General features: G+C 48.9%; 1 protein-coding gene across 4 annotated transcripts in view; it reads left to right on the top strand.

Annotated features, from left to right (window-relative positions):
* Mical2 (microtubule associated monooxygenase, calponin and LIM domain containing 2) overlaps positions 1-21,656 on the top strand; it is a 190,002-nt gene that overhangs the window by 134,313 nt on the left and 34,033 nt on the right. For 3 of the 4 annotated variants that reach the window (XM_048359417.1, XM_048359415.1, XM_048359418.1), the window contains 5 exons: positions 3,163-3,343; positions 5,287-5,456; positions 10,383-10,457; positions 15,486-15,628; positions 16,991-18,314. In XM_048359417.1, coding sequence (XP_048215374.1) covers positions 3,163-3,343; positions 5,287-5,456; positions 10,383-10,457; positions 15,486-15,628; positions 16,991-18,314 — 1,893 coding nt within the window. Of the gene's footprint in view, positions 1-3,159; positions 3,344-5,286; positions 5,457-10,382; positions 10,458-15,485; positions 15,629-16,990; positions 18,315-21,656 lie in introns of all 4 variants that reach the window. The other variant, XM_048359414.1, reaches the window with a different exon arrangement.

Consider the following 21,656-nt stretch of genomic DNA (forward strand, 5'->3'; position numbering starts at 1 on the left):
AGAGCAGCAGTAGCCTGAGCCAAGCATCAGGGGGCAGAACATACAGAAGGCCATGCTTTTCTTTGGGGCTGCTGCCTCAACCAGCTGGCATGGGGGTGGGAGGGTCCAGAGAAAGCAGAAGTTTCTTGTCCATAGTCCCTGCCGTGTCCCCTCCACTCGTGTCTAGGCCCTGCTGATAGGACATGGTTCCTGCCCCATAAAACGGAGAGAGCAGCAGTCATTGGTGCCCTTCGCCCCTCCCAGAGCCCAGGGCGCAGCAGGGCTCTTCTCTGCTGCATCACTCATCCCTGCCCCCAAATCCAAACACTTTGGAAGAGAGACAGAAGTAGGTCCCAGGTGGCCCTGCACGTTCAGTTGGGAGCCACCATAGCATGGCTCAGCTCACCTCAAACACTACCTGTGGTCACCCTGGGCTCCAGGCTGCCCTGGTCTCTCCATCACTCTGTACTCTTCCTGGTACCCTCAAACCTCCTTCTATCTTGTACTCTGCCTCAGAGTGATCTTACCCTCAATCACATGGACTTAATTTTGGTTCCCAAAGCAGACAAACTTTATTTCATTTCCTGGCTTGCATTTGTTCCCCAAGCTGCTTCTTGGGTCATCGCCTCTCTGTTTCTTATTATCAAATTCTGTCCATCCTCAAACCCAATTAAAACAGCCCCTTTGATCCGAGAGTCATAGGTGTCCTCCCTCCCACACCTTCCCTGCATCACAAACAGGTGCTTAGTATAAAATGTAGAGCCTATGAAGTGTCTTATCTCCCTTATGGGGCAGAAGGATGGCGGCAGGGATGGAGGGCAAAAGGCCGATTCACTGGTTCACCTCCCAATCCACAGCAACGGCCGGGAACAGGGGACGGCACAGTAGCACTTGGATACACAAGCATTGAGCACATGGCTCTCGGGCGCAAACCAACACACATGCACCAAGATACAGGGTCAGATCTGGCTGGGTGGCTCTGCTACAGGCTGCAAGGGTGGCCTTGGCTCCCTAGGCCATACACTGGTTTGTTTTGTGCACCCTCAACCTAGGATCCATGCTGAAGGGTCAGCATCCATCTAGACCATTCTTTATGATAACCCATGCAGGACCGTGAGGGACCCACCAAGCCAGGAAGTCCACTTAATCCTCTGCTCACCTCACAACTATGAACTTCAACTGGCCTGAAGCAATTCTAGCAGTCGTGTTTTGTTAATAGGCTGGGAGGATGTGTACCCCACCTTGCTCTATTCGTGAGGGCTATAGCATCACAGGACAGAGTGATTGTTACAGGGAAAGAGTGAAGAACTCCTAGCCCAAACTCATGGTTCTTACTTGCTTACAGACATACATACTGCTCCTTGTTCTCTGAGGGACTATATATTGTATGCTGATGCCTTTTCTTTTCTTTTTTATTTGTTTTGGTTGGTTGTAGAACTCATGACCTGGGCACTATCCTGGGCTCTTTTGCTCAAGGCTCGCATTCTACTACTTTGAGCCACAGCTCCATTTCCAGTTTTCTGGTGGTTAATTGGACTTAAGAGTCTCACAGACTTTCTTGCCTAAGCTGGCTTTGAACCACACCCTCAGATCTCAGCCTTCTGAGTAACTAGGGTTACAGATGTGAGCTCCCAGCACTGTTGTCTTAATCTCGCCATAGTTTTGTTTTCTCCGCAGGAAAATGGGAGTAACAACAATGTTTTCCCCATTGAGTAGACTTAGCATGGAAAGAATGCTCAAATTCTTGGTATATATTAGCACTCACTAAAAGTAAACTATCACTGCTCTTATTGCCACCAACAACAACAGCAAGGGACCCAGAATATTCTTCAAACATCCTCCCATTCACAGTCCTGCTAACACAGAAGTGTAGACATGTGCACACAAGCAAGTTCACACAAACACCAGGGGTTACAAATTCACAGCCCACCAGTTGAGTCTGTCTGCAGATGTGCTTTGTTTGATCTTAAACTATTTTAAAACTTGAGGGATGTTACATCAGAATCAGACTTGGCCGAGCTGTCCTCACAGTGAACAATACAGTTAGGGAATCAGTAGACTCTCCCAGAAAGAATAGATGAGGTAAAGAGCGGAGTGGGCTCCAGGGGAGGCGTGAAGACAGGACGGCTGAGAGGGAGCATCAGAGAGAGGAAGAGAGAGTCCCTTGGAGCAGGAAGGAGTCAGGGATCAAGGATTGTAAAAGGACCCCAAAGCCCCGTGAATCAGCAACACACAGGTTCTGGGTTTTAGGGGATCATAAAAGAGATAAAAGAAGGGCTGGGGATATGGCCTAGTGGCAAGAGTGCCTGCCTCGGATACACGAGGCCCTAGGTTCGATTCCCAAGCACCACATATACAGAAAACGGCCAGAAGCGGTGCTGTGGCTCAAGCGGCAGAGTGCTAGCCTTGAGCGGGAAGAAGCCAGGGACAGTGCTCAGGCCCTGAGTCCAAGGCCCAGGACTGGCAAAAAAAAAAAAAAAAAAAAAAAAATGAGAGAGATAAAAGAAAAGGTCTTTAGCAGTGGAGTATTCCGGGATTGGCTGTGAAGAAGACTGGATAGGCTGGATAGGGGTTAAAGGGGGCTCTTCAAACAGTATATTTAAATACTGATTAGAAAACCAGTTGGCGAAATGAAGAACACAGGAAAGAGGGGAGATGAGGACCCTTACTTGGGGTGAGAAGGAGCCAGATTCTTACCATAGAGAGAAAAATGGATATCTGCTTCACCGTGAGAAAGGCCAGAATGGAGCTGGATTCATGTATTCATTTGCCCACTCAACAGGCATTAATTGAGTATTGACCGTTTACTACGAATATTTCTATAATTGAAGGAAAGGGGGGAAAAGTCACTGCTCATGTTCTAGTCCTAGGAGGAGAGGGAGAGAGTAAATAAACTAAAAAAGGAAATGGCTTTGCTTACTTGAAGGTGAGATGCACAATGGGTCCAAATAAAGAGATGGCATGTTGAATGTACAGACATGGTTCCTTGCAGGAAGAGCAGGGGAACCGTTCGCTAAGAAGGCGACATTCAACGTTCAGCTAACGCCTTGCCAGGAGCCCCACACACGCAAGGGTTTGGGGGAATGAGAGATGCAAGAGCAAGCAGGGCAAGGGAACAGCAAAGAGGTGGCACCCTGGGGGCCATTGGTTCCATCGTCTCTCTAGACCCTATTCTCTCAGCAGATGAGCCCACTTCCCCCAAGAAGCCGAAGAGCATCCCCAGGCCCCAGCCCAGCCACGTGCCCGGTGAAGCCACTTCCCCACCACCCTCCGAGTGGACCTCAGTGAGGATCAGCCCCGGGGAGGATGCAGCCGGGCAGGACTTGCTGGCCGTGCGGGTCCTGGTCACCAGCGAGGACAGCAGGTATGCCCAGGCTGGGGGAAGCATCAGGTTGGGGGTGAGGGAAGGATTTGAGATCTTATCTTTGCTGGATACAACTGCAAAAGGGGAGGGGTGCTATCCTAGTGTGCCCACGGAATCGGTATATGTTAAGTGTGCAGAACGATGCCTAGGGCACACGGGAAGCCCTCTAAGGCTTGGCAGTTGTGCTTTTCTCAGAGGAGGGAAAGGCCCTGGCTCTCCTGTCTTCTCCCAGGAGGCAATGGGTCTTGCAGGCTGCGGTGAGGGGTGGAGATGGGTGTGGACCGTCCCAGGGTGAGATGGGGACACCAGGAGGAGCCTGGGAAATGAGACTCAAGTGCTGACCAGTACTCGGGAGTGTAACACTCTCACCCTGAATCCAATCCCCACCCCAAATGGCTGATAGAAATGCAGAGTCCCAGCTTCCTCCAGGTATGCCAAGTTCAGGAAGTCAATCAACAAGCATGGATTGCCATTACTACAGAGTATACAGCAGTGACCCACACAGACAAGGTCATAACTGCCATGCCTTTCATCGAGTTAGGCAAACAGCCAGTGAACAAGGAAATGTTTCACAAGAAAACAGCACATGCATGCTAGGTAGAGCACTAAGGTGAAGCGCTGTTGGAGTGACAGGTCAGCTGCCTTACACGGGGAGTGGAAAGGCCTCTGAGTCAGCTATCGAAGCCCCCAATAGGGCTGAGAGCCAAGCTAGCCCCACAGTGAGTGAGTTCACCCCATTCGTTGCACCCTGAGGGTGGGTCTGGTGCTGAGCAGGCCCCACTGGGAAGCCGTGGCTGTGGGGTTCACCCAGCTCAGTCCTCCATCTGGATCCTAGCTCACTGTCAGCTGGGGTGTCTGAGGGCCATTGGGCTTGTAAGGCAGGAGCCTCACAAGGTCTCTGGAGACTCAGCTAAGCCCTTCCCATTGTGTCTGGCCACCACTTGCACACAGCGAAGAACAGGAAGTATGCTCCGTCCTTTATGGGACAAACTCAAAGAGGTAGAGACCTCAGGGGAACAGCAACAGCCGCTTTTGCAGACAACCTATCATGGCCACTCTGAGGAGGTGACAATGAAGCTGAGACTGGGGTGACAAGGGACAGTGGAGGGACAAAGGGAATCCAGAGAGAGACAGTAGCTAGGGCATAGGCCTCCGTGGGAGTGTGCCTGAGGGAGCCAAAGATGGATGTGTGGGTACACAGGGTGGAGGAGAAAGACAGAAGGTTACTTGGGGCTCTGGCAGTGTGGCTCACTGGTCGCATCACTGACCTAGCCTGTGGGAGCCCCTGAAGGAAGGCTGTCAGAGGCTGAGGTAGGGGTGCAATCAATAGAATAAACAGAGAAAGGGTGGGAGAAAATGGAGACAGTGGTCACAAACAGCTAGTTCAAAAGTCTCCATTACTCAGGGACTTGTTGCAAAATGCACAAGAATATGCAGCTTGGCAAATCCCAAGTCTGATGCACCAATCTCTGTGAGAAGTGCTCTCTTGAAGTCACTAAGATGGCAAGCCAGGCTCCAAGAAGGAAAGGTACCCACCTGAGGCCACGGCCTTGCCGTCATCAGGCCTCAATTAGGCAGGACAGTTCCCACGCAGGCCTCCTGGCTGCCGAAGGCCTGTGCTCATGTCATGAATTAACAGCCATAGGCCAGGGTCTCAGGGAAGCTTCCAGTTGGTCATACTTGCATCACAAACCCACTTCTGGGTAGATGCTTAAATGTGGCTACACACTCTGATGTGCAGAGGGCTAGCACTTCAACAAGGCAATTTAGGAGGACATAACTGAGCCCAGAGAAAAGTCCAAGGCTGGGCCTAAACATTAAGGTAATGAAGTCACTGGGGTTGCCTGTGGATTAGCAAGAGTTAGGGTAGGCCAGGCAATGTGGGTGCATGCTGGGGTGAGTCCAGCCTACTGGCTCATCCTCTCCCTCCTTCCTCCTATCAGCTCTGACACAGAGTCTGACTGGGAGAACAGCAAGGAGCCCAGTGCAAAGAGACCCCCGCAGCCAGAATCCCCACTTCCACCAACGCCAGTAACCCGGCACGTCTCCCTGAGAGAGCCTCTGACCAGGACCGCGTCCCCGCAGTGCCCTGAGGAGCCACGTGCGGCGCATGGTGAGTAGAAGGTCCACTGTGTGTTATCCTGGGTCAGCTTCCTCTTGCAGAAGCCCGGTGACCAAGAGCTTACCGCCAGGCTCAGAGGCAAGGCCGGAACCCATGGAAAGTGAAGTGTTCAGTCTCATTGGGGGTCAGGACCCAGGCCTGGCATCCTTCTCCATGAACCTCTGGGGCCCCAAGGGAGGCCAACAGAACAGTGTGGTCAGCTGTTGGGTAGCACAGGCCTGCGGAGATCCGGGGACCCCAGATCCCTCATGCTGAAGGCAGCCTCCCTCCTCCTGCCTCCTGTGCTGACATCGCCTCAGAGGCCCCTCCAGCACCCCATCATCCCCGAGGGGTCTGGCTGCTGCTGGACGGCCTGCAGCCCTGGGCTGCCCAGCCTCCTCAGTCTACCCGGGCACATGCTTCAGAAAGCATTGCTGGTATGGAGGGATCCTGGGGTGCACAGTATGTGCACAGCAATGTAAGCACTCACACTGAGCATATTCCCAAGATCAGCAGCATGAAGCCATTGGGGGAGTGAGAAAAAACAAATGGTGGCCTGTCCCAAGGGCCCATGGTGAATGAACCCTGTGGCCCAGTGCCCAGTGACTCCATCCCCTAAACACAGACCTACTTAGGAGGATTTGTCTTTAGCAGCTCAGATTATTTTAGTAAAGGCAGTATAGAATAGTTTTAATTCCATCAACAACTTGTGACCAAGTCGTCTGACTTGTGAGTGACTCCGAGAGAGCCTGGGAAGAAGCAAGGTAACAGAAACTTGCCACCTTAAGGACCAGTGGCCTTCGCTGCCCTGTGAGAGCGGGTGCTCAATTTGTCCTGCACTGCCCTCTGGTGGCCAAAGGTAGAATCTCCACCAGGCCCCCTTAACCATCAATGGTTTCCCAAGACCAGGAATGAGACTGGAAAGAACTCAAACTGATATTTATTTCTAAATCCTGAAATCTTGGAATGTGCCCTTCTATGTGGGCCTTCTTGTTAAATGGCAATTGTCATCAAAATACATTTTAATTACTATTTGTAGGGCTATCTAGAGAAGCTCAGCATAGGCAGTGAACATTATACTAGCTAGTACCCAGGGCATTCAGCCTGCCTCTAGTTACCCCTAGCACATGAGATACCTTCCATCCCCCAGAGATCCAACCTTTCTTTTGTAGATACCAAATCTTCCTTCCTTGGATCCTTTCCCTCCATTTCTTCTCTCCCTCTCCTCCATCAGAATATTTCTTTAGGAAGATATAAAACAGAAATTACCTGCCTGTATTTATAAAAGCTGAAGCCTCAGAATCAAGATACACAAAGCTAGTTTAGGAGAGAGGCAAGCTCTAGTTCTGAACAGCCACTGTTAGGAAGAAAATTCAGGTAGTTCAAGAGCTAAAAACGAATTGTTTTGTAGCAGGTCTCAGAGCAGGCACAACTTAATGATTAACTCTGTAGAATGTTCCTAGCTCACATTAAGTAGATAAGAGAGATGTATTAGATAAGGTCTTAAACAATGGCTTCTCGGAAAACTCAGTTTCCCCAAGGCTAGTTCTTATAGCCCCCTCTGCTGGCAGGAAAGGGCATGGCACACACCTGACAGTCACAGGTGCTTGAGAAACAAAAGAATGTTGGCCAAAGCATTTTGTTGTTGTTGTTTTTATAATAGTCTAGCCTAATTCTAGAATAAAATATAGAGCATCCAGAGAAGTGAATAGACATGACTTTCATACAATCCTTTGTTGATTTAGTCTTCATCGACCATGGTTTTGATCATTGAGAGGCATATTACCTTAAGAGTGTAAAATTCCTGGTTTGGGCTATCCATGTGGTTCAAGGGGTATAGCCTCCCCTCCCTAGCAAGTGCAAGGCCCTGAGTTCAAACCTCAGTACCATGACCATAGCAACATTGCTCACAATAGCCAATAGAGGAAAGCCAGTGAGGTGCCCCTTCCCCATCCTGGTATATTCTTTTATAATACACTGGCAAATATGAAAATGGTTTAAATTATATCTTTATCTTATGTACAGTTTACCACCATTTGACAAGTGTTTTTGAGGACCACTTGGCATGTCAAGGAGCCTTTCACATCTTCATATTTCTTTAACATAGAGCCTGTCCAATATGAGGGTGTGAAATAGAATTTACAACATTCCAGACACCATAGAACATCCCCCCAAAAATAACCCACATTGAGCATTCTGTCATTGTGACAAAAATGCCTGAGACAAACAATTTGCAAGGAATAAAGGTTTACTTTGGCTATGGTTTCAGTTTATAGTTGGTCCCATTGCCTATGGTGAGACAACGCGTCATAGCAGAAGCACTTGGCAGAGGAAACTGCTCACCTCATGGCAGTTGGGAAGCAAAAAGAAGACGAGTCAGACATCTAAGCCTTTGGAGGATATTAAAAAGCTAAACCATGGCAATATCTTTTTTGTTATTGTAGGGCTTGAACTTGGAGCCTGGACACTGTCCCCGAGCTCTTTTGCTCAAAGCTAGAGCTCTATCACTTTGAGCCACAGCTCTACTTCCAGCTTTTGAGTGGCTAATTGGAGATAAGAGCCTCACAAGGACTATTCTGCTCCAGCTAGCTTCAAACTGTAATCCTCAGATCTCAACCTCCTGAGTAGATAAGATTACGGGTGTGAGCAACTGGCACCAGCTAGCTAACCATGGCAATTTTATGTGGTGGTTTTCATAAATCCTGTTTAAAAGACACCTCAGACCCCACCACTGCAGAATCAGAATCTAGGGATCTAGACTGGGGCCCAGTGTCAGCATTCAGTGAAGGCATCCAGATTCTCTGAAACAGGTGGACATGTCTCACTCTGTGGGCATTATAGCATGGCGGCTTCTTGGAGGATAAATTAGCTGATATCCTAGACAGGGCAACTAAATGGGAGAGGAGGGAGGTTTGAAAGCGTTGCATTCATGGACAAAAACCAATTAGATTTAGCAGAGCATTCTGGCTCCAAATTATTCTGGCATAGAAGAATTGGTATTTATCACTTTATTTTCTGGCAATAATTTAATGACAGGATAATCCAATGGCATGGGTAGGGGAGGCGCTACTACTTTGTAATGACAGTGAGATCGGCCGCAACATGTGGCAGGGTGCTTGACCTTTGACTCCTTTTACTTAGCTCTCCAAGAGCGCTCTCATAAAATAAGTACAAAACCAATAAGCACACACCAAGCATATGCTGTTGAGAACTATTAGATCAAATCATTACTGCCCACTCTATCATTCTTGGGGTAAAAACATATACATGTGCACCCCATCAGCACCAGTGACGGGAAAGCTTTCTTGGATTTTAGACATTTTTAATAGTCTCCATTCTACCCAAGTAAAAGCCAAGGGGAAGCCATCGGAGCTGTAAACAGTCTTTGGTTTTCCTGGGGCCATTTCTTCATTAGGTGTCAGTAGGATGCAGATGTGTAATACTGCCCATGTGTTCCTCATGCATCGTGTTTGGCCTGGAGACCGGCAGTGCTTGGTGGATTGCGATTGTGCAACAGAGAAGTGGGGAAACTCTGCATCCATCCTCATGGGTCCTGGACTTGATCAAGAGAGCAGGTCTGTAGGACTTCCAGACAGGGCAGGCACCACACATCTCTAAATGGGGTAGAGGAGAGAGAAGAGCCAAGGAGCTGAGGAGCTGAGGGATCTTGTCCTGAGAAAGAAAGCTGCAGGTAGCAGTGGGCACCTGTGTACCACAGCACATAAGGGCAGGGAGTAGAATATCTAGACTGTTTGGAGGGAGAGAGAGAAACAGATAGATGGACAGATGTAGAAGCAGAGACGGAGACAAAGACAAAGGGCTGGGGATATGGCCTAGTGGCAAGAGTGCTTGCCTCATATACATGAAGCCCTGGGTTCAATTCCTCAGCACCACATATACAGAAAATGGCCAGAAGTGGCGCTGTGGCTCAAGTGGCAGAGTGCTAGCCTTGAGCAAAGAGAAGCCAGGGACAGTGCTCAGGCCCTGAGTCCAAGGCCCAGGACTGGCAAAAAGAAAGAAAATCAAAGACGAAAGACAAAGGCAGAGAACACACTGGCCAGGACTTGCATTCAGGGAGTTCTGTGTTCAAATCTCCTCAACGCCATTCCCCCACAGCCAGAGCACCCCAATGGCTTTCTTTCCCCCCATGCCTCCTCACATACACATCATGACCATTCTTTCTCTCTGGCTGTGAAGAACTTGAGAGAGTCAAGGAGGCTGCCTGGGAACCAGGGTGCATGTAGACCTGCTGCCACCCTCAGACTTCAAATAGCCAAGACCCATTCTGTCCTGTGTGCAATGTTCATTCTGCTCAGCTAAGGCCCACCATTTAGTCAAGGCCCACCTGGGAGAAGGTCTTCTGTAGGAAGTACAGTGTGTCCTATGAATGCATCTCCCCTGGAACCAGGCCCAGGAGGGGCTGTGAGGATAGTCTGTCCAGGGGCTTCAGGGGAAAGGAAGGCAGAACTTTCTGTAGATTCCAGAGCAGTGGAAGTGTTTCTCTACTATGTTTATAGAACACTGGTGTGAGGCTTTGGCTTGAAAGAACTATTTTCAGGTAAGTGAATGTATGTAAGTGTGTGTATAAGCGTACACACAGGTATGTTTGCATGTAGATGCACATGTGAATATACATGAGAGGCTTCTTACTGACCAGTGACCTCTTAGAATAATGTCTCATGCTTTCTTGAACAGAGAGCAGTGCCTTTCTTAAAGCAGGACCTCTATGAGTATTTGATGAGTGAATAAATGCAACATGGAGTGTGGAGGGGGCAGGGAGGTGCACCTTTTCCTAGGGAAAGAGAGGCTCAGTCAACTACAATGTTTCATCTCCTCACTTTCGGTAGACAGGCTGTAGGGGGAAATCCCCTCTTTATTCCGTACATTTAAGCATCCTCCATCACCATCTTATCTGTGCCTTTCTGTTCTCTTCCACAGGTCTGCAACGGTCCAACAGCTTTCAATCTTCAACTCCGAGCAAATACCAGAACTGGAGACAAACATTCCAGTCTTGTGAGTCACGCGTTGTCTAGCGGGGAGGGCAGGCAAGAGTCCTATGGCTCATTCCAAACCAGCTCCTCTCCTCCCTTACATTCCGCTTCTCCAGCATGGCTCCAGGATGCAAGGGAGAAAAACCTGTGCTTGGCCTGATTCCCACTGCTGACTAGAGGAAGCCGTCTTCAGGGCTTCCGACCCCCCTATGCACCTCTGTCTCCTCCCCTACTCTGGAATCTTTGGAGTTTAAGATTCCCCAGTTTCCCTTAGAAGGGGCTTTAGCATTCCTGAGCTCTAAGGTTTTTAGAACCCACGTGAGGAAACTGAGGCCCAGAGACTCAACATGATTTGATTTGAGGACCAGGGTCTCAACTTTGGGGATCCTTACTATTGCAGGCAAAGCACACAGTCTTCTTCTTCTTCTTCTTCTTCTTCTTCTTCTTCTTCTTCTTCTTCTTCTTCTTCTTCTTCTTCTCCTTCTCCTTCTCCTTCTCCTTCTCCTTCTCCTTCCTCCTCCTCCTCCTCCTCCTCCTCCTCCTCCTCCTCCTCCTCCTCCTCCTCCTCCTCCTCCTTCTGTGTGTGTGTGTGTGTGTGTGTGTGTGTGTGTGTGTGTGTGTGTGTGTGCTGGTACTGGAGCTTGAACTCAGAGCCTCAAGCTCTTGCTTGGACTTTTTTGCCCAAGGTTGATGCTCTGTTCCTGGAGCCACATGTCCACTTCTGGCCCTTTTGCTGGTTAAATGGGCATAAAAGTCTCATGGATTTGTCTGCCTGAGCTGTCTTCAGCCTGTGATTCTGAGATCCTGAGATCTCAGACTCCTGAGTAGTGAGGGTCACAAGCCTGGGCTAGCAGCACACAACCAGTTCTCTTTATCTGAGCAGGCCTTAGACCCAGTGAAGAGCAGCACTGGGTGAGTTTCAGTGACTCATCCAATACACAGACCATGACACAGTTGGAATTCCCCCACCCTAGCCCTGGAGTCCAGGATCCTGAGGCTGCCGCTCCTTCTGCCTCCATGCCCACATTCCCTCTCAGCCTCACTGTGGGACAAGCAGTTCTGGAAATTGCTCAGCAGTATTGCTGCAGTGGAGAGGCATGAGCCAGTGAGTCATCCTCTAGCAACCTGCAGACCCACTACCCCTATCTGGGCCAGGCCCCTTGGAGCTGGAGTGAAGCGGCATACCTGGTCCAGCTGCTTCATCTGGGGGCAGTCTAAAATGCCACTTGGATCATGTGGCAACCCTCGGGCAGTGAGAGTGACAGAATGGTAGAGACTAAGGTTTCTTACATACCCTCTTTTTCCTCCCTGCCCCACTGAGTCACTGGGATCCAACTCCCTGAAAGGTGCTGGTGGGTACCAAGCACCCTAAAGCTTCTGAGCACCACAAGCATGAGGGGCTCCATCATGACCCAGGGAACCCCAGCCTAATTTGAAAGCCAGGAGTCTGATGGCCACCCTCACCACAGGATTGGAACACTGGAGAAGGCTCAAGTCAGAGAGGTGTGCTACAGAGACACAAGGTTTGCAGATGGAGCTAGGGACCTCAGTCTTTGGTTGTCAGGAGTCTTGATGCTGATTCTTTTTCTTTTTTTTTTTTTTTTGGCCAGTCCTGGGCCTTGGACTCAGGGCCTGAGCACTGTCCCTGGCTTCTTTCTGCTCAAGGCTAGCACTCTGCCACTTGAGCCACAGCGCCGCTTCTGGACGTTTTCTGTATATGTGGTGCTGGGGAATCGAACCTAGGGCCTCGTGTATCCGAGGCAGGCACTCTTGCCACTAGGCTATATCCCCAGCCCCTGATTCTTAAATATATAGGAAAGTTTGTGTGCAGGGAGGGCTGGAGTCTGAATTATTTCTAGTGTCTAACATGATCTGGTCCAGGGCAGCGCTTGATTGTTAGATGGATGGAGGAATGAACGGCAAACAGGCTGCAAATGGAGTACATGAGTGTCAGGCTTGCAGGCTGTTGCCTCTAGAGGGCGCTCCAAGACTGAGAGGAAATGAGTCTTGTAAAGCTCCAGACTCTGGGAGGCTGAACCCTGGAATCTGTCATAAAAACCACCCGAGTCCAGAGCCACCCAAGCCACCTTTCTGGTTATCTTCATTGTGTCTGAATGGAAACCACAATGGACAGGACTGGTCCTGTGGTTGGAAACAGAACACTGGACATCGTCCCTCATTGTGGCCACTAGAACCCAGGGTAAAGGTTGGCATTGCCAGAGGACCCAAGACAGTGTAGCACAAACAGTGGGCTCAAGAGGATCTGGGGTGTCAACTCTCTGCTCACCCATCCCCTTGTACAAAGGGTCAGCAGCACCCAGGCAAGACCCCTGCCCAGGGCACAGCAGCCTCGACTGGGCCGTACCTAGGTTTCCAGGAAAGAGCTGAGGTGAGGATCTGAGATGGCAGCTGAGGAGTTTCTGGGCCCAAGAGTTTGAGAACCTCTGCTGGGGTCGGTGTGTAGATCCTTCTGGCACGGGCCACGGTTCCACAGTGTCTTCATTAGACACTGTTGGCATGCGTGAGAGGAAGGGAAGGGATTCGTAGTTCATAGCACTCATGTCTGCACTGCTGGGTGCTTTTGGGGGCCCTCTTTTATTCCCTTAATCCACATGAAGAGCACTAGACCTTCTTTGTCTTAATGAGGAAATAAAGGGGTTATTAACTTGCCTAGCATCCAGTGGCTGATATGAGTGTGAAGAGCTTGGTGCCCCCAGGACCTCTTCTGAGGGAATTCAAACCCAGGCCCAGCATCAGGGAGGACAGATGTCCCGTCATGGCTCAGCTGGGCTCCGGCTTCACCTCTTCTCCCCAGCCTGTGCCAGCTCCCAAGCAATGGCTTCAATGGCAGCCCAGAGACCCTGCTTGACCTGGGCAGGAACTCTGCTTTTTCCATCTCCATAAGCCTTCTGGAAGCTCTGTCTAAGATAGAAGATAACCTTGTGTGCAGACAGAGAGAGAGAGAGAAAGAGAGAGAGACGGAGGGAGGGAGGGAGGGGAGGGAGAGACAGAGAGAGAGACACAGAGAGAGACCACAGCTGGGATGGGGCTAGGGATATAAAAAAGGAGAGGGAGTCAAAGGTCATGACCTTTGACTCTTCTATTAGATTTGTGCCCTAAGGTAGCTCTGTGTCCTAAGGTGTCATGAGACAAAGGAATAAAACAAACAAAAACAACAGTCAGGACTTTTGAGTCCTGGAGTTGGATTGGGGGGGGGCGAGCGGGGGAGAGTGAGGTGGCAGGAAGAGAGGAAGGAGGAATTTGGCAGGAATTTGATGCGCTGAGGGCAGGAAGCAACTTTTGCCTCACAACTTTTGCCTTTTTAGGCTGGAACCATCTCATTGTGGGCTGAGACAGGGTGTGGGGACCGGCTATGGGCCAGCCCCTCCCCCACCTCAGCTCCTGGCAGCTCTTTCCTGCCCACCTTCCCATCAGCTCTGTCCCTCAGGTCACCTTTTCCCTGGGGAGCATCCTACAGTGAGGGGACTTCCGTTTGGGACCTGCAGACTATACGCATACAGGCAGCAGCCTTTTTTTTTTTTTTTTCCAGACTCTTGATCTGGGGAGCACTCTTTGACATGTTTGTGTTTGTGCATTAGGAGAGCAGGAATAGACTATTGAAAATCCACCCCTGCAAGAACAAGACACAACAGAACCCTTTTCGGGTGGGACACTTGGGTTTGGCTTGGCCCCTGTGGGTCCCTGCGGATGAGCCTCTCACCCAGAGCTATGAAGTAAGATCAAATCTGCAGGGTGGATGACGTGGAGGGAAATCTGAGTGGGTCAGCGCAGCAGCTGGAAGTAGTCAATAGAGGTGTCAGATGAAAGAGTGGCTAGTGGGCTTCCAGGGTCCTGAGAAGTGTCTGAGGAACACTGCTAAGTGCCACAATGGTTCATGGCTGAGCTGAGTGGACTGAGGATGAGCTAGACATGGAGCCCCATGCCTGAAATCCCAGGTGGATCACGGTTTAATGCCATCCCAGGATAAAACAAAGGAAGCATAATGACACACTCCTATAATCTCAATTATGTCCGAGGAAGAGGTAGGAGGATTGTGGGCTTGAGAGTGGTCCATCAAAAGCATAAGACCCTACTGAAAAATAACTAAAAGGGCAGAATAAAGACAAGGCGTGGTTCAAATGGTAGAGCACTTGCCTAGCAATCACTGGCTCAAACTCTACTGCTGCCACCAAAAAAAAAAAAAAAAAGTGAGCAGATTTCAAAAACTGTGTGGCATTTTTTCTGATTCTCAATGAAATGGCCCATCTGGACATAAAATACTTGGGATTTCAAGGGAAGGAGGGAGAGAGAGGGCAGGAAGCAAGAACACATGTCAGCTTGATTGATCTTAGAAGCCTCTCTCCTGAGACCAGATGATTTTATCTGCCCTGGGGCTTCAGAAAAGGCTTCTCCCCAGGGCCCAGCCACACCTCCTTTCTCTAGCATCTTGTAGCTGATACACTGCTTCCTGTTTGTTCCCTGACCAACAAGAGCTTGTCAGAGCTCCCTCTCCGTGTCTTTGCAATGATTTGTAGGCTTCTAACCTCCCTTCGGTGGGTTCCCTTCAAATGGCACACTAACCACCTTGTACACAAGCCCCATGGTGCACATTTCATTAGCAATGACTATCCTGCCTGTGCCCACGGCTAATGGCCAGGCGTCTTGTGGGAAGAAAGCTCGGATGGTTTATTGATGGAGTGATTTAATGCAGCCCCAGTGCCTGACCACGAGGACCTTAGGGAGACTTTAGAGGTAGATGTTCATTTCCGAGGTTCACTTTAGGGTCTCCAGGTCACCCCTCTCAGGACCTTTCCCATCGGAATCCATAACACTATGGTGTTTGGTTTCTCAGCCTGGGGAATCCTTTCTCCCACAAGGTCGGATCTCTCCACCTATTTCTTCGGGCCCTGAAGACCTTGGAGTCCTCCCCACCATCTTCTTCTTCCTAGCTCTGGGTACAGAACTGGAGCTTTCCTTACAATCTCCCTTTTTACAAATGAAGTCCTGTGACAACACCTCTGTGATGGAGAATATATTCTTTCCTTGACAGATTTGATGCCAACAGACAAAAGATCTCCAAAGGCTCCTTCTCCACTTCAGTCTTCTTCATGGTCTTCTCTTGCATCTTCTCTGCCATTATCTTCTTCAGCTACTGTTTCCCGGCACACTCCAGAGGACTCCTCCCCACCTCAGGTAAGCGTCCCTGGGGGCCCTGCACAGGTGCTAGGAAGGGGAGCTTCCTGTGTTCCTCTCTCCTTCCATGCTTGCCTCTGCATTCCAAGTACTTCTTGTTCCCCTGGGCTGGGGAGAAGCTCTGGGCCTTCTTCATCTGGGCCTCTCGTGAAAGCTTATCCAGCTCCTTCTCAGCCACCCCAGAGGACATAGTCACCTCATCCTGGGCTGTGATATGCTTTTTCCTTGAGGAACTCCCAGGGGAGGTTGAGGAGCTCCCACTGAGGATTGACAGGCACAAAAGGCAAAGGTGCCTCAAGTAGCACTGAAAGACTTGGAATACAAAATGGCATTATTGGTATGTACACCTGGGATTTTATCTCCCTGTGTGTCTATCAAGCCCCTGTTACCTGCCAGGCTCTGTTCTAGGCTCCCTGGGAAATAGAGGGCTCAAAATAGGAAATGCATATGCTGTTTTGAATCTCCTATCCTATAATCTGCCCCATTGGGCACCAGAGCCCTGGGCAGGGCATAACCACTCCTTCCAGAGTCTACTTATGTCTTTCCTTTGTCAAAGGAGTTCTTACTTGCAGGAAATGGCTCATTTCTCAATGATGTCATGTGTGACATTAGAAGGGGCATTGACAGGTTTTAAAGACCATCCTTTTGCCATTGCATCTTCAGCCCAGAAGGGTAACTGTTGCTCCTGACCTGTAAGAGAGATTCTGAGGTTTCTTAAATGTGAGAGGAGGTCACTATTGGGAGTGCCCTGTGGTAGGAACAACATTTTAACAAGCCATGGGAAGTCTTGTCTTCCTGTATGCACCTGGCCATCTTCTTAGGCACAGCAGCCCTTTGTCACTGGCCTGGGAGCTTGTGAGGAGTACCAGTCATGCCTTTTACTCCCCGCTGGCTTCCTCCTCACCTTATCAAGAGCCCAGAATGGCCTTTGATGAGTCTGGCTTTGGGGCTACAGCAAGTATCAAGTAGCCACTTAGAGTGAAGAGCAGCCCAATATAATCATCCTGTTAAAAATCTTTTTTGGTTTGAGTATCTGCAATCTGGAGAAGGGAAATGGAGATATAAATTGATATTTGCCTCCTTCCATGAACATATAAATGAATTTTACAAAAAGAAAAAATTGCTGCCAGGTGCTGGTGGCTCACACCTGCAATCCTAGCTGCTCGGGTGGCTTGAGATCTTAAGATCACGGTTCAAAGCATGCCTGGGCAGGAAAGTCCAGGGAGACTCTTATCTCCAATTAACCACCTGAAAACCAGAAGTGGAGCTGTGGCCTTGAGCAGAAAAGCCCAGGCCCTGAGTTCAAGCCCCATGACTGACAAATAATAATAATAATATTAACTACTTCTGTATCCCTTCCAGGTGATAGCTCATAACCCCCAATCACAGGCCTCCAGGGGTCACTGCGGGCCTACCCCAATCTATCTGAGGAGAGCCAAAGCCCAAGGGGCACCTACAGAAATTCCCCTGTATCTGCCTCATGGCCCAGTGCTAGAGCGGGCAGAATACTGCTTGGTGAGCCCAGGTGCAGACAGCCTCAAAAGCCCCGCGGAAGTGGCTTCTGATGGGTGCAAGGGAGCAGAAGCCCCTCCTGGAGGTACCAAAAGCACCCACCAAAACCCATACCCCATCAGGAAGAAGGAGAAAGGCTTACCAGACCAAAAGCTGTCCCTCGGGGCTGGAGCAAAGCCCTCTGAAGGGAATAACAGACCCAGGAGAGGAAGAGAGGGAGGGTCCGAGCCGTCCCAGGAGAGCAAGTCCGGCATGAAGAAGCTAGTCCTCACTCCGGAGCAGAAGACCATGCTGCTGGATTGGAATGACTCCAACTCTGAAAGCGTGGGCCTCCAGGCTGCCGAGCACATCCCCCGGGAAGGTGGCGGTGGCGAGAGAGGCTGGGCTCTGAAACCCACCCACCCCCTCACCCTCCCTCAGGCAGGGAAAGAGGCGCTACCGTGCCAGCCAGAGGCCCAGGACCAGATGAGCACCCCTGCGGTCCGGGCTCCAGGGGAGCGAAGCACGCCTCCACCCAAGTCCCCCCTGCGGCTCATAGCTAATGCCATCCGAAGGTCCCTGTTCCCCAGCGGGGATGCTGGAAAGAAGGCCTGGGCCAAGGCAGAATCCAAAACCTGGTCCTCCAGCTCCCAGCCGCAGGCCTGCACTCGTTCGCTCAGCCTTCGGAAAGCCAGTTCCAGTAGAGATGGGGACACACAGCCCCCGGGGAAACACATGGCAAGGAGGGCCTCGGCTTTCTTCTCCCTGGGCTCCCCAACTGCCAGGAATGCCCACTCCACGGACCTCAGCCCTCCAGACACCACCCTCCGTACCCACAGTCTGCCCAATCGGCCACCCAAGACGTCTCCGGCCCCCACAACCTTGCCCTGCAGCAAACTCGAAGATGTCCCCAAGCTCTTGGAGAAAGTGAGTCTGCAAGACACCTTACCAGGTGCTGCCAGGATCCCAAAGGCAAGAAGCCCCTTCTTTTCCTCTCTCAGAATCAAAGACAAATCGCTTGAGAGTTTTCTCCAAGAATCCAGACGAAGAAAGGACGTGGGGGACCTTTTGAGAGGACCCCAGGGGAAGGGAACGCCTGGAGACAGTGTCTCATCCCTGGAGACGCTGGCACCGCCTCTCAGGACCACCTACCTTGGGCAGGCTGCCCATCTTCCTTCTGTAGCTGGAGATGCAAGTAAGTGACTCTTCCCTAGTAAGAACGTACCATCAGGGCTTGGGCAGATCCCTGATCTCCGCTGCTTCTAATAAAGTAGGCCCCTTAGCCTTGGGTTCATTTCTCACAATCTTCGTGTGAAATTATGCTATCAAACATTGAATCAACGCTAACCCTACCCCTCCTTGATGGTATTGCTTTCACTAAGTTGTACATCAAATTTTGTATCGTTTAACTGCCAACTTTATTTACTGATGAATCTGACATACCAAGGTTCCCTGCGTGGTGCCACTCCCACGTAGCTTACATGCGTGTGATGTCATAGAGCAATATGTCTTGTGGGTGTGTTGTCATTTAATGAACCAGTGTCGGTTGCTTTACTTATAGGTATAGATACATGAATAAATTATATAAGGATATATTTTCATTTTATATGAGATATTGAATGGACCCTTTCATTATCTTTAAGTGGCTTTACCAAGAGTTTCAATTCAACAAGTCAGTTTATGAGTACAATCCATCTTGAAAAAGGCCACCCCTTTTCATCATTCTCTCCCATTACCCCTAATCTCACCTATCACCTCATTTTACCTGGTTTAAATGGACATTTAGTGCAAATAGGATACAATGATCTTTTAAATTAAATTCTGGAATTAATATGTCAAATTGGCAGAATCACCCAACAGTATGGAAACACCTGACAAAAAGCAAACCATGCTGTGGCTTCTCTACCTTGTCAAAGGTTCAGGGCATATTCTCTCTCTCTCTCTCTCTCTCTCTCTCTCTATCTATCTATCTATCTCTCTCTCTCTGTCTTTGTCTCTGTCTCTCTCCCTTTCTCTGTCTCTCTCTCATTCTCTCTGTCTCTCTGTCTCTGTCTCTCTCTCTGTCTCTCTTTGTCTCTCTCTCTCTGTGTTGGTCATGGGTCTTGAACTTAGGGCCCGAGCACTGTCCCTGAGCTCAAGGATAGCACTCTACCACTTTAAGCTACAGCACCACTTCTGGTTTTCTGATTGGTGGTTAATTAGAGATAAGTCTTGTGGATTGTTCTGCCCAGGCTGGCTTTGAACTATGATCCTTAGATCTCAGCCTACTGAGTATCTGGGCTTACAAACATGAGCCACCAGCTCACAATTCAGAATATTCACTTAGAGACAATTCCAAATTCATACTGTTTCCTTTTCATTGCTGATTCTACTATTTCTAGCATTGAATAATAATGATTTTCTTTCATTTTTAACCTTTTTTTCTTATTTAACTTTTTTTTTGGAAGTTTAGTTTCCAAGTAAGTTTCTTTCGAACCTCTCCCCCTGCGCCCCCCCCCCATTAAACATCTATATAAAGTAAGAAGTTTCATTCGCAGCCAAATTTGGGATAAGCGCAGGTTGGAATAAAACTACTTCTTTAAATCTATGTCATAAAATTTGTTTTTGCTTTTGCTTTGCCAGTAGCAAGGCTTGAACTCAGGATCCTACGCTTGCTGAGCTTGCCCTCTCAAGGCTGGTGTTCTACCACATCTCCATTGTACTTTTTGCTGGTTAATTGGAAATGGAGTCTCGCAGCCCAAGCTGGCTTTAAACTGATCTTCTAGAACTCAGAGTTGTGAATAACTAGGATTAAAGCACAAGACACCAGCCCCAACTGTATGTTATGCATTTTTGATCGTCAATACACTCACATGATTTAAAATCAAAAGGTCTAACAAGGCGTGGTGGTGCTCAGCTATGACCCCAGAACTTAAGGCTGAGCTACATAGTGAGGCCCTGTCTCCATTTTTTTTGGGGGGGGGGGCCAGTCCTGGGCCTTGGACTCAGGGCCTGAGCACTGTCCCTGGCTTCTTCCCGCTCAAGGCTAGCACTCTGCCACCTGAGCCACAGCGCCCCCTCTGGCCGTTTTTCCATATATGTGGTGCTGGGGAATCGAACCGAGAGCTTCATGTGTAGGAGGCAAGCACTCTTGCCACTAGGCCATATTCCCAGCCCCTCCATTTTTTTTTAAAGGGGAAGGAGCACACAATTTAAAAGTCCTCCTTCTGTTGTTGGTGGCCATCTAGAATGTATCCCTAATGATACACATTATTACCAGTTCCTGTAAATAGAACTTATTCATATAAAAGAAAATTTGCATTATTATAGTCTTCTTGTATACATGAATGGTAGCAAGTAGCATCTCCTACACATCTTTTTTGTGCTGTAAATTGCGTTGTGGCAGCCATTCCATATTAGTACACAGGAGCTTTCCTCCTTAGCTGTCCAGTATTCAACATGGCATACACATACCATGATTTATGCAGCCAGTCCCCTATGATGCAGAGTTTATGACTTCAAACTTTTAGTAATTGCAACCTGTGCTACAATAATTGAGCATGATGCTGCATGCCCTGGAAATCCCAGCAGCTGGGAGGGTGACAGGGGAGAATCTCAAGGTAGAGACCAGCCTGGGCTACACAGAGAAACCCTATCAAAAAAAAAACAGGCCCCCATGACTCATGCCTGTCATCCTAGCTTCTCAGGTAGCTGAGCTCTGAGGCTCACAGTTCAAAGACAGCATAGGCACACAAATCCAAGAGACTTATTTCCAATAAACCAATAAAAAAGCCAGAAGTGGAAGTGTGGCTCAACCAGTAGAACACTGTCTTTGAGCAGAAAAAAACTAAGCAGGAGACCCTGAGTTTAAGCTCCAGTACACACACACACACACACACACACACACACACACACACACATGAACTGAGAACTTAAGACCTGTGAGTTAGGAGCTTGATGGATAGCATCAGTGGTCCTCCCTCCCGCTGCTGCCTCACACGCCCAGCATCAAGCATGACTGCCATTTCTGCACCAGCACAGCCCAACCAGGTACAACCCTACAACCCAACTGCTTTGCTTGTTTCTTTCTTTCTTTCTTTTTTCTTCCTGTTCTTTATTTTTGCCAACCTGGTAAGATGTAGATCTTATAATAGTTTAAATTTAGTTTTAAAATAGCTTAAATTTTAGTTTTAAATTTCGTATCTCTCTTTATAAAGCAACTGAGTGACTTTTCTTATGTGAGAGTCTTTCATATTTCTTTCATCTATGAGCTATTGCTTCTGCCCTTGGTCTACCTTCCTCTTCGTTTGTTGGTGTTTTCTTAAGGCTACCTAAGGACTATTTCTTTTAAAATCTCATTCATTCCCTTTGTGATAATGTGCCTCGTAATTATTTTTCCCAGTTTCTTGTGTGTTCTACTTTGTTTATGTAAGGTTTTATTGCATAAAATTTTAATTTCTGAGTTTTATATGATAGTTTAAAAAGAGCTTATTCCAAGGTCATAGAAGATTTTTCTTCTAGTTTCTCTTGGGAGTTTTGTTTTTAACATTTTAATACC

Source organism: Perognathus longimembris, chromosome 13 (assembly GCF_023159225.1).
Source record: "Perognathus longimembris pacificus isolate PPM17 chromosome 13, ASM2315922v1, whole genome shotgun sequence".
Taxonomy (NCBI): domain Eukaryota; kingdom Metazoa; phylum Chordata; class Mammalia; order Rodentia; family Heteromyidae; genus Perognathus; species Perognathus longimembris.